This window comes from Oryzias melastigma, linkage group LG7 (assembly GCF_002922805.2).
Source record: "Oryzias melastigma strain HK-1 linkage group LG7, ASM292280v2, whole genome shotgun sequence".
In the NCBI taxonomy this organism is placed as follows: Eukaryota; Metazoa; Chordata; class Actinopteri; order Beloniformes; family Adrianichthyidae; genus Oryzias; species Oryzias melastigma.
This window is the reverse complement of record NC_050518.1, coordinates 25,347,549-25,361,023: the sequence shown is the minus strand read 5'-3', so window position 1 is coordinate 25,361,023 and position 13,475 is coordinate 25,347,549. Positions and strand designations below refer to the sequence as shown.

General features: G+C 43.9%; 1 protein-coding gene across 1 annotated transcript; it reads left to right on the top strand.

Moving 5' to 3' along the window:
* The first annotated feature begins 594 nt into the window (after positions 1 to 594).
* On the top strand, positions 595 to 7,058 carry LOC112159399 (inositol hexakisphosphate kinase 2). Its single transcript, XM_024293448.2, has 5 exons — positions 595 to 1,593; positions 3,402 to 3,618; positions 4,996 to 5,180; positions 5,421 to 5,596; positions 5,898 to 7,058. The coding sequence occupies exons 1-5, from the start codon at positions 1,359 to 1,361 to the stop codon at positions 6,507 to 6,509; spliced, it is 1,425 nt and encodes a 474-aa protein (XP_024149216.1). The 5' UTR covers positions 595 to 1,358; the 3' UTR covers positions 6,510 to 7,058.
* Positions 7,059 to 13,475: the final 6,417 nt, after the last annotated feature.

The following is a 13,475-nucleotide window of genomic DNA, read 5'->3' as shown; positions in this document are numbered from 1 at the left end:
CTTCTTGTTATCTTCATCCATCATCCCACTTCTGACACCAATGTAGCAAATCAGCGACAAAGGAAGCTGAGAGGAAATCGTCAGGAACTTTGGCTTTTATTTTTGACAACACACAAGGGCACAACGAGAGGGGCGATCATCAGCCTCTCCCTCATTCTCACTCAAGGTGCAGGACGAAGTCAAACAACAGAATAAAATAAACAAATGCCAACAAGTGTTAAACAATGCCAACAAGTGTTAAACAGTCAGACAATGAAACACATTAACGAAAACTAAAACTTTAATCCAATTACAACCTGAAAGGCAAAAGAAATATTACCCACAATTCCCTGTGGTGCAGACCCGACAGCAAGATCAACGTGCCTGCGACCGTCACTACAATATGTTAATTTAAATGGTGAAAATACGCATTTGAAAAATGAGGCCTGATCTCTTCCTCCTGAAACATGCTAAATATCCAAAAAGTTTTACTTTGCAGATTTACAAACACCCCATAAATAGTCTTTCATTTCCAAACTTGTGATTGATTTACCATTATCGTGTATATTTTACTTCTAATTTTATTTGTTTTATTAAATGTCTTTCTTAGTTCTCATGTTCAATCGTCCAATAAAAGAAAAAAATCTAACAAAAGAAAAAAAAGTACTTCCGTTTCAGAGGCAGCTGAAAAATGTATTCAAGTTTTTATAAATGATTAATATTTTATTTTATTGAAGTATGAAGAGAAGAAAAGTATCACGCGCTGTTTTCTGGCGGCTTGTCGCCCGCGCGCGCGCGCCTCGCGCTGCAGGTTGCTGTGCTTGTCCTTCCTGCTGCCGCTCGGCCGCTCGTCCTGAAGTCCCGCCGCCACAAAAAGCTGACTGCAGCCTCCTCCCGCCCGGACCCCCTCCCCATCCCCCCGCCTGTGTTTTCGGCTCTCTTGCCTTCAGGGGCCCCGCCCAACAACCTGCTTTGGCCGACTCTGACTGGAGGGTTTCTGAAAAGGGGGCGGTCCAAGTGCGAGCGCTTTAACAGGGTCGAGGCAGCTCAGCTGTCAGAGAGATCGGAGCGGCGGACAGATCGGTTGTTTGTCCGCTGAAATCCAGAAGGGAACGGAAAAACCTTAACGGGCACGCGGAGGGTTTCTGCGTTCACCTAGCAACCAGAGCCGCGAAAGGACAGGAAAGGAGTCCTGCTTCCTCTGGGTTTTTGATCAGCAGACAGTGGTCTCTGCAGCCGCATCACGGAAGGAACTCGGCCTACATCCTCCATGCTCCACGCCGGGACCCGCTGGTGGACCCGCGCAGGCCCCTAACAGCCCGCGGACGCGCATGTGAGCAGGCCGATGCCCGCGGCGGCGCGCTCGGCTCCAGAGGAGGATGAGTCCCGCCGTGGAGGCGCAGAGCCAGGAGGCCATGGATGCGGAGCAGAAGCAGAAGCAGTGCTTCCTGGACAAAGGGGTGATGCTTGAGCCCTTCGTGCACCAGGTGGGGGGGCATTCCTGCGTGCTGCGCTTCGGGGAGCAGACCATCTGCAAGCCCCTCATTGCCCGGGAGCATCAGTTCTACAGGAGCCTGCCCGCTGCAATGAGGAAGTTCACCCCCCAGTACAGAGGTGAGACTGAGGCGCAGCGGTCTGCGGGGGTGGGGGTGTTTGTTTCAAGAATGCATGGAGAGATTTGAGAGATTTCTCTCCGCCTGCATCCGTGTTGTTTTTATGTGTTCCACATCCGTCCACTAGAGGGAGCCATACGAGGCCAGAATGGGATTACTGCAAATAGTTTTCTGTGATGTCCTGATTGTAAAAAGCAGAACTAGTTGAGGTAATTCAGCTCATGCCTTGGCCTGCTCCCACACAGTCTGTGGAAAAGTCTCAATGTTTCATTATGGGATGGAAAGAAAGATGGAGAAAATGTGCTGTAGGTTCTTCAGAAAAGTGAGTTTTCCGCTCACAGATTGAAGAATCTCCTGAAGCTGAACTAGCAGTCGTTTTTATTTTCGTTTGGCTTATTGTTTTCTTTCTCCTCAAAGTAAATGCTCATTCTCATCTGACTTCTTTATTAAATATGTGATAGAGCCTGTTTATCAGGGATAAATCAGGCTTCCTTGTCACACATGTTCTCCTTAGGGCAGAGAGAAAACTAATACCCCGCTGGCCGGGGATGTCCCGAAAGCTTCTCAAATGTTCCACAGAAGGAAAAGATCAGGTTCCGGTTTTGCTTTCTGGCACGTATTTGCCCAGGGGCCCGTTTCAAGAAGCAGGTTTTGTTGGAACTCTGAGTTCGTGAACTCCAAATTCACCAAAACTCTGAGTTTTCAGTTCCAGAAAGAGGGATAACTCAAACCCGTGAAAGTGGGTTAAACCAAGCCCGTTTCAAGAAGCGGGTTAAGCTGAACTCAGAATCAATCACTATGGTAACTGAGTCTGTGAACGAAACCTGGTCGGTAGCAGGTTTTCTTCAGGAAACTTAGAGTTCTCTGCGGTCTCCGCCCCTTTTTAAAGTGAAAGATGTTCAAATATGAGTTCCTCATTAACATTTAGAGAACATTCACATTAGAGACGTCACGTTTCCACCACTCAGAAACCAAAATGACATGTTCATTCATAGAGGACCATGTAGAGAGGAGGCTGATTAATCCAGAGGAAATGTTATTTACGTCGGTAGAGGATTTGGAGGACACGAGTCGACTGACTGCAGTTTCCCAATTCATTTTTATTTCAGCGATGTTATAAATAGTGAGTTTTTCCAGGGACTCGATATTAATAATACAGAGCAAATAACTGCAGATATTTTCTCTCTGTTCTACCGCTGCAGCTGTGTTGCTTTTCTTGCAGTAAATGTTCTCCTATAGTCGCATTTGCTTGAAGGAACTTATCAATTTCCGCCGCCGGAAGTACTCAGATGTTTGTCCCCGTTGCCATGGTGAATCATGCTGTCTTTGCTCCATTGATCAGGGCTTTTTATGGTCACGACGCTCACACCTGATTCTGGTTCTAACAACTTCAAGTTGATTGAATCAAACATTTTCAGCTGTTCTGAAACCGAAAACCCTGAGTTTGAGAATTTAGAGTCCAGTGACTCTAAGTTCAGGTTTGAACTCTAAATTTGTTGAACCTGCTTCTTGGAACAGGCCCCCGTTCTGCTTTACACCACAGAAACAGATTGTTGTTGTTGCTGTTTTTGGATAAGTTTTGGTGAACACTTACAAACTCAATAGTTTCAGGTTGTAAGTATCTGGAAGTCTGGGATCTGATATTAAGCTTTGATGAATATTTTTGTGTGATTTGCATTGTTTGTTCACAGCTTTCGGTATTTTTATGACTTGACTTTGGCAGCCTTTTGTCATTTTTCTTCAGCAAACAGAACCAAATCGTTTGTTTTGCTGTTCGTCCTAAAACGGCTCTAAACTTTGCTTGGTCAGGCGTGGTGTCGGTGAGCTTCGAGGAGGACGATGAAGGAAACCTTTGCCTCGTGGCGTACCCCCTCAGCAATGACCCAGCAGCTGACCTGGACATCCACGACCTCTCGGCAGACTGCGTCTTTCAAGGCAAAACGCTCCAGTGGGGGAAAAAGGCGCTCGTGGACAAAGAAAACCGCAGCAAAGATTCCTGGAGCTGCAACTCCCACAAAGACAAGAGGTGAGGCTGAAGCACACTTCTCCAGCATCCATGATGATGAACTGTGTTAAAGCCGCAGACCTGAAGCCTTGTTTCCTCTGAGTGGTACGGTCCGGTTTAGAGGGGAATACAGGTGAGCGTTCCCACTCACAGGTGGACCGTCACCGTGCCTACAGAGGTGTAGAGCGATTCCGTAGCTTTGCATCATAGTAGTCAGACTACAACAAAAGGGAATCTACTGAAACAACAAGATTGGAGGTCATCCAGCCAGTCATTTTTTTCTGTTTGACTTTTGGTACTTTGTATCAATCAACAGGATTCAACAGTAGCTACGCCCTAGCCGCTCTATTTTTCTATAGACCTACAACTAAAAAGACCCCAAAAATGGTACGGTTCAGTCCGGCTCGATTCGTTCATTTTATTACAGAAATGCTCCGAATCGCGGACCGGACCGTACCGTACCGCTCAGAGGAAATGAGGCTTTGAACATCTACTCTAACCTTCTTTTGATCTGACGCTATTGTTAGCACAAATGTGTCTTGTTCTCTAGGACATAGTTTCTGCGGAGCTGCAGGAGTAAAATGTTTAAAATACAACTCAGAACATGCATTTGGAAAATATGCAAAAGGTTAGACGAATTTCCAATGGATGTATGCAGGTTTATATTTATTTTGTTTTTTTTATTCTGATTTTATTTTTCTTTGCTTGAAAAAAGGTGTTTAATGTCTTTTGTTTATTGATTTATTTGGGGGGTGGGTTGAGAAATGAACCAACTTTTTTATTTCCATTGATGCACAGTTGTGAAATCATAAATAAAATCATTATTTTAAAGTTATTGATGATAAAATTCTGCCTAATGTAAACTTAAAAAATAGGCAGTCTTTCTAAACTTGTGATTAATTTACCTTTATTGTGTATATTTTCCTTCTTCTTTTCTTTGTTTTTCTACTTGTTTTTCTTAGTACCCATGTTAAATGCTCCAAGAAAACAAAGTATTTCGGTTTTAGAGGCAGCTGAAAATGTATTCAGGTTTAAATAAATAATTAATATTTTATTCATGTTTTAAGGAACCAGCTAGCACTAACATCTTCAGCAGCCAAATTCAGCTTACAGCATTCACACTAGCATTATCACAGGTAATTCTATGTATCTAGTTCATAATTATATTAAAAAGTTATGGTTTTAAAGTTTTAAAAATTTAACTTTAGACTTTTCAATAACTGTTTATCCTGTTTGACCTAAGGTGTGTTTTGGATTTTGGCCCCTGTGTGATTGAGTCTGACACCCCTGTACTGCGAACACTTAAAATGATCCGAGTGGGCCTTCAATGGTGACTTCTGCTGGTTTGTCTGAGCAGTACTCTGGGGTTGACCTAAGATTCCTCTCTGTTTAATGCAGTGTCCAGAAGCTGCAGGAAGACCAGGATGTGGAGCAGGTCCAGCATGTGGAGGGCCTTCACCATGGACTGGAGCACAGTCACAGCAACGCTGCCCCGCAGGTCAAACGGAACCCCTGGAGCCTGGAGTGTCACCAGCAGCACCTGCAGAGGATGAAGGAGAACGCAAAGCACCGCAACCAATACAGTATCCTTCCCTGACAGGAATGGCTCCTTCTTTTGGGTTGGCAGCCAAAGCCCAGCGCTCCTGCCAGCAAGCTGCTTACCTGCATACATGATGCTTGCCACCTGTTGAGTGATATGGCGCCTCGCTATCAATGTTTCATCCCCCTGTGGTTTGGTTTCAGAATCAATTCCTTGAGTGACCCGTCTCCAGTGTGAATGTGGTCGTACAGATTTGTTTTGGTGCCTTAACTTCTTGCCACAGAATTCCTCCTTCTGGAAAACCTGACCTGGCGGCAGACGGTGCCGTGCGTTCTGGACCTGAAGATGGGCACGAGGCAGCACGGAGATGATGCTACAGAGGAGAAGAAGGCTCTCCAAATCCGCAAGTGCCAGCAGAGCACGTCCGCTTTGATAGGAGTCCGCTTCTGCGGCATGCAGGTACCAAGAGAGAATGTTTGCTCCACGGATAACCGGATGTCTTGAACATTTCAGCCTCTGCTGAAACATGACGTGCAAAGCTGCCTTTAACAGCAGCTGCAGCACACAAATATTCACTTTGTATGTTTTTTTTTTATTAAAATGTAAACAGATGTAGATCTTTTAGCTCACATTTCACTTTCACACCATTTATAAGAAAAGAATCTTTCATTTTCATTTGGTTCATGTTGATAACTGAAAGTAAATGTGTTCATGGAGGTTTTGTCCTCGCTGTAACAGGTTCCTTTTCCTCATTCTGCAGGTGTACCACCCTGACACGGACCAGCTGATCTTCTTGAACAAATATCAGGGCCGGAAACTGACCGTGGCCGGTTTCAAAGAGACTCTGTTCCAGTTCTTCCACAGCGGTCGGCGCCTGCGGCAGGAGCTGCTCTCGCCGGTGCTGAGCAGACTGCGAGAGATGCAGGACGCTCTGGAGGCGTGCGAGTCCTACCGCTTTTACTCCAGCTCCCTGCTCATCATCTACGATGGCGCTCCTCACAGGAAGCACACCCGCCGACACACCGAGGAGGGGCTGTCCGAAGACGAGGAGGACGACGAGGACGAGGAAACTGAAACCGAAGTGGAGGAGGAAGAGGAGGCGGGAGCGCTCGGCTTTCGGCACAGCTCCTCCTCGTTGAGCGACGGCGGCAGCAGCTGCTCGAGTGGCGGCGGCGGGAGCCAGCCTCGCGTGTCCCGGCCAGAGCGCAGCAGCCCAGAGGTGGACGTGAGAATGATCGACTTTGCTCACACCACCTGCAGACATTACGGCGAGGACAGTGTGGTCCACGAGGGCCAGGACCAGGGCTACATCTTCGGCCTCCAGAACCTGATCAGCATCATCTCTGAGCTGGAGAACCACCGCATAGACTAAAGGAAAACTGCAGCTTGAAAACATTACTTTGAAAGTGGACAAACTTCTGGATCCGGCCTTTTTACCGGACCCTCCTCTGCTTTCCGCCTGTCGGCTGGGCGGGAAGCAGAGCTGCATGAAGAGCAGAAGCGCCGTCGGTGTGAGAGATGATGCAGCGATTCTCCAGCATCGTTTTCCTGCTCGGATCCGTCTGACGTGGGCAGACGGTGATTAAAAGCAATTTAAAACAGAGACTGAAAAATATTATTGTCTAATTTCCAAAGATGGTGTGAGATTTGCACAAACACGCACAGAAGGACGGATTGTGTTTTTGCACAGACTTTCAGAGCGCGGGACGTGTCTGTCCACATACAGAGATGACAGGAGTATATTTAACTATATTTCATAGAAAAACTATAAAAGCTAAAAGACCTCATGAATGGAAAGACTACATTCCATGTTAATGTTACAGTAATGGCATTAATTATTCATGTTATTTGACATGTTTAATACGCTGTCTTTATTTGTGTTTGTTAGAAGGGAATTAAAACCTCGGTTGTGGTAACGGAAGCCTCTCCTGTTGTGTGGCTGCATCCTATGAGTCGGGGGGGGGGTGATTTAAATGTCAAAGCAGTCTGGTGTTGCATATATATAATCTGTTATTGTGTGGATTTTTAAAATGCTTCTCCTGTGAATCAAAGTGAAAGCTGCAGAAAAACAAACGAGAACAAGAGGTTTTTGTTTGTTTTATCTGCAGGAGAATGACGGCGCCCTGGAGGAGGCCTTCATCCAGTCTTGGTCATCTCCAACTGGTCTTAAGCAGATGGCAAAGAAGGGAGGGCTCTACACTCAGTCTGATGAGTGATGCACTCGGGCAGGAGGGGGTGGGGGCGTGAGTCAACAGAGCGGGGTCATCAGCACTCTCATGTCCGTCTGCAGCTCTCACGGCTCGCTGCAGCCTCAGCTGCAGCTCACGTTTGTCTGAAGCTTTTGGCACAAATGTAAGAGTTGATCCGTGCAGGAGCTGCAGGTTTTTGGGGTCTCTGTCTGTGGAGGCTCACAGAGAGGAGCAGCTACATCTTAGGGGAGAACAGGGGTGTCCAAATCCAGTCCTTGAGGGTCAGTGTCCTGCATGTTTTCCAACCAATCTGCCATTGAAGCTCCTTATTGGCCAAACACACCTGATCCAGGTAATCAACAGATAAGGCAGGATTCTGGTAAACCAGCAGGAGCCCGGCCCTCCAGGACTGACTTTGGACACTCTTGCCTTAAGGCTCGCAGGGCCACCTCAAGAAATGTCATGAAAACGAATCGTACCATTGTGTTGGGTAAATACGTTGGGAAGTATTGGTAAGGCTAATGGAAGGTCCACTCCTATGACATCTGGGAGATGCTGTCGTATGGTGTCCTTTAGCTACAGTCCAGTTGTTAGGAAGGTGTCAGGACTGGCCCCTTACATCCCCTATGGATAAACCTGGCTGGGTCTGGCGGGGCAAAATGGTAAATGGTAAATGGTAAATGGCGTATACGTGTATAGCGCTTTCTACCCTCCTTCGAGGGCCCAAAGCGCTTCACAGTCACAGACCCATTCACCCATTCACACACACATTCACACACTGGTGGTGGCTCCGCTGCCGAACACTGGCGCCAACCTCCCACCAGAGGCAATTCGGGGTTCAGTGTCTTGCCCAAGGACACTTCAACACATGGGCAGGCAGGGCGGGAGTTGAACCCACAATCTTCCGATCAGGAGTCGACCGCCCTACCACTGCACCACGGCCGCCCAAAAAAATACAATAAAAAAAATTGGACACCAATAAGAATAAAATGGAACACAGTTTATAAACCCTAGAAACACTGTTGCACCATCAATTTTGCCAGGTATTTTTTTTTTACCAAATATATATAAAATATAAACAATAAAAACACATGATAAATTAGAGTCATTTGTTTATTTTTAGCTGTGGTATATGTAACAAAAATGGAAAATAAAAACATAAGAAGATCCTAAAAACATAATTGAAAATTACTAAAAAATTAGGAATTTGAGAACAAAACATTCCTAAAAAAAACGATGTTGGAGACTTGGTCTTTGGTCCACCCATTCCTGGAACCTGTGAGACTGTGAGACCCAGGGACCCATGACACTCAGGAAATGCAACATATTGAAAATCGTGTGAACCCTTTAGCTCGGGTGAAAATGACTCCGCGATAGTGCTATAGGGTTAAATAAATGAAACCCTGTGTCTGGAAATAAAAGAACAAAAATGTAATAATTAGTGCGCTGGTTCAAAAAGACAAACCAAAAGGGAATTGGAACTTTGGTCAAACATAAAATAATTCATGGAGACTGCTGATCCAGACATGTCGACCGTCACAGTCAGCAGCTCCTGATAATGTCTGTCTAACCAAAACTACCTAAAGAAAACAAAGTCCGCAAATCAAGACTACCAAGATCCAACCCTAAGCTAAAATAACAAAACCCAGCAGTGTAATACTCCTGGGGACAAAAATGGTAAGAGAGACCAAAACAAACCAGCACCACACCAACTAAACCTCAGCCTGCTCTGCTCTCTGCCTTGTTGAAGCCTCCTCTGTCTTAAATAGACAGCAGGTGCAAATTAAGGCACACTGGCCACACCTGCCAGGTGAGCTGAAGGTCTGGATGGGGTCCAGCAGCAGGACGTAACAGACCCCCTGAGTAAAGGCCACACAAAAGTTGTGTGGGTGTGATACAGGAAGCCCACATAAACTACACTCTAGTTTCCTTATTTCTAACAGTCAGGAGCGTGCACGTATCACGTGAACAGCACTAACCGGCTCCTTGTTCATTCTGGAGGACATGGGAGGGTTGAAAAATGTGTCCTTCCCTCTTACTTCCTCTTACATGTTGTATAAGTGTTCCTGTCGCCTGCAGCATGCCCATAGAAAAAATGTGCATGAACATTTTCTCCCTACAGGTTTCGCTGAGCGGCCTACGGTGCAGGTCACCTGTACAGGTTCTTCTCCCTTAGACCACCTGTATCCTCCTAGAAGGACTGTTCTATGGATTCAGATATTTGAAAGGATGCTTGACATCCCATCACACATTTTATTCACACACGACAGCGCTAGATTCTGCTAAACTTCAAAGTTACAGCACTATTTTTGGTCTTTTAAACAAAATATTTACAACTAAACATCACAGGAATTGTTTTACAGGCTGAACTCTAATCAGAACCCTGTCAAAGTCCCGGTCCGGTCCGAGTTTTATTCAGAGAAAACATTTCAACAACAGAATTCGTTGATCTTTTTACGTGTTTTGGTTTGAATTTCGTCTGAATTTATTGCTGAAACTGCTAAATGCGCAGTGAAAACAGCTCTTGTACTTCACAGTTTCAGGTTTCATTTGTGATCATTATGGGATGGATGCCAGCATGGGTCTGAGAAACGTTGAGGGTGTTCCAGCAGGTTTCATAACAGCATCCCGGTCAGGAGGGTGTCCCACACCACCTCCGATAATCCCGTTAAGCGAGCACGGCGGGCCGTCTGTGCACGAGTGCTTCATGGTTTTGTAACACATTTCCCTGATTTCTGTGCATCACATGTTTCTCATGTGCATCACTGAAGTGCAGCTTTGTAAAGGGTGCTGCAGGAAGTGGAGCGATTGCATAACAGGGGCTGAAATCACTATGGAAACAGCAGCCAGGAATGGATCGGTGTCAGTTTTTGGTTTGTGTCAGCTTCTGCTTCATTCAGCTAATCTGGACCAGAACCTTGACAGCTCCACACCGGGCGCTGACAGCACTCACATTCAATCATCTCAGAGCACGACACCTTAAAGTCCCACTCAGTCACCTTCTGATCTAATATAAAATCGTGTTTTTAGAAAACAACCTCTGTCGTTTTCTAGGACAGAGTTTCTGCAGAGCGACAGGAGCACATCAGAGATTCCTCTCTGAGTTGCTGAGAGTTCTCCGTTTACATGCTAGCTTACAACCCTCACACCCCCAACCCGGTGCAACAAAAATCACAGCAATATCATTTCTATCCAGCCGAACAGTTCTGATCCAGATTCAAGCTCAGACGAGGAAAATAAAGACATTTGTGGATCTATTCGTCTGCATCAGAAGGGGGCGGAGCAGGGAGCTTGGGGCCCCGCCCAGCATATTCTCTACATCACATATATGATCTTTCTAAAAAAAAAACACATTTTTTTCATCTGCTCCTGATTCACAACAACTTTGAATAAAGAAATATTCAGAACTGACATTTGTGCTTAATTTTCTACGTCCATCATCAGGAAAATGCTACAAGAACACGTTAAAACCATCATTTTCACTGGAGCAGATCTTTACAACTTTTTAAAGTTGAGCACAAACTGATGAAAAATGATTCTTTTCTTGTTTTTCCAGGTGAGAGATCCCAGCTGGCCGTGTTTACAGAACTCGTCCTTGACTTTGACTCCCACACAGATAACAAACAGCACACACTGTTAGTGAAAAGATCGAACTTTCTATTTATATCAGCGCCTAATCACTTTCTTGGAACTGATTTAGCTAAACTGTTCTATTTAAATGAAAACAGTAATCCAGTTTTAATAATCCGGTTCCAGTCAGAACCAGATTATGAAAGACTATAAAAATACAAGATAAAATAACTCAGTAAGGCAGGGACTATGGAAGTTCGCTTCTTCCTGCTCCTTTTAAAGCAATGATTCATTGATCTTCATTAATAATTGCTATATTTAATCAATCAAATGTAACCTTGGTCTTTTTTTAATTTATTTTTAATGATCCATTTAATTATTTCTGTGATACATACATTCTGACTGAATGAACATCTTTATAAACTCAGAGACGTGAATTTTACAAACTCTTTTAGAGAAATATTTAAATTAATTCATTTATTCATATTTTTAAAGTAACCATTTGTGGTCTAAAATATCAGTTTTTTCCCCCTCATACTTTCTTCTTCTTCTGGAATAAGGTGTACTTCTATAGCATGATCTCCACCTAGTGTTCAAACTGAAAAGTCCTCCAGGAGAAGCAGAACAATGTTTCCAATGTTAATGATCTGAACATTTTAGTTAGAACTTCTCCTTTAGAGAATCCATGTAACACTGGATGATATTAACAATCTGATTATTTCACTGATACATTTACAGTATGTGAACTGGATCAGAGTAATATAAATATATTCAAATCCTATAGTAGATTATTAATGTATTTATAAACAAATGTGTATAAATGTGTAAACTCAAAATTGAATTGAATTGAAGAATCTAAAGGATAAAAAAAAATGGGAATCAAATCGATTCAGGCCCTTGTGAATCAAATTGTTTCTGGAAACTGAAATTGATACTCAGCCCAGTAAATTCACACTAAAATCACAAATTCTTTATATTAATAAAACAAATAAATAGAACAAAACAGCTGCATTAGTTTAAATTCATCTGAAAAGTGAAGGGGTCAGCTTAGAGAAAGTGAAGGTAGGACAGGAAAAAAGCATTGACCAAATAACAGTCAAAACACAAATGATGGAACAAACAACTTATTAACCGTAATAAAACCGTTGATTTACATGTCAGGATGAATGCATAAACCCTTCTTAAAGCATCCTGTAACATTTCAATGTTCATCATCTCAGAAACCAGGTGTAACATTTTAGACACTTCTGAACTTCATGCTGAAATCTAGTTTCAGAGTTCAAGTCCTGCATGTGATCCGTGGGTCTGCCCAGCTGACAACCCCTCTATTGTCTGTGACACAGCTTGGAGTGGACGCACGCTGATCCCCTGGGTCGCTGTGACGGCGTGGTGCTGAAGGGGGCGGAGCTACTGCTCCTTTTTCTCTGTATTTGACCTTCTGTGCAGAAAGCACATCAGACAAACATTTTCATTTGGAGCTTTGTCTAGTTCCCCCTGCGAGGCTGGGGCAGTCAGCTGTGCTTCAGGTGAATTTCAGGACTATCCAGCCAGGGGATGGGGGGGCACTTTGTTCTACACTGGTCGTTACATAAACGGGTCATAAAGTGGGTCATAAATGTGGCCGGAGAGACAAACCCCAGAAAGGTTGCTTTGATGTTGCTCTTCTCACTAATAATGTGCAACAATGTGGAGGATTGGACTGAAGATGATTCTGGTCAGCAGTATTCTGATCTTCTTAAAAGCTGTGAATAAAGTTATGCTAATGTTGTTGATGGAAGTTGGTTTGAGTTCATTTTGGAGAAGACGGTTTTACTCATTTATAAGAGATGATGTTAAACATCCTTCTGCTGAACTGATTTGCTCTACAGCACACGTGTCAAAGTCAAGGCCCGGGGGCCGGATCCTATTTTGGCATTTACTAAGATTATTTTAGGCTATTTTGGAGTTTAGCTAATGTTTACACGCTAGCTGTTTTGGCCAATTTAGGCTTTTCACTGTTTTTTGGGATATTTTAAAGTTTAGCTATTTTTTCAGCTAGATGCTAGCTGTATTGGCTAACCTAATATGTCGTTCTTTTATTTTTTTAATAGTTTTTTTTTTTTTTTTTTTTTTTTGCTATACAGGATCCAAAGCTGTGGTAGAAACAGATCCAGGAAACAAATCTGTGCCATCTAATACATTTTAATCATTCTCCCTTCAAATGATCTAGATTTGAATTTCTATCCATCCAGAAACTAGGGCTGGTATAACTAGCGCCACCTAGTGTCCAAACTGAAACGTCCTCCAGGAGAAGCAGAACAATGTTTACAATGTTAATGATCTGAACATTTTAGTTAGAACTTCTCCTTTAGAGAATCTATGTAACACTGGATGATATTAACAATCTCATTATTTCACTGATACATTTACAGTATGTCAACAGGATCAGATTACTATAAATATATTCAAAACGTATAGTAGATTCCCCTCCTTGAACCGCCACCTTAACGTCGTGGAGGGGTTTGAGTGCTTGAGTGATCTCAGGAGCTATGCTGTCGGGGGCTTTTGCCCCTGGTAGGGTCTCCCATGACAGACAGGTC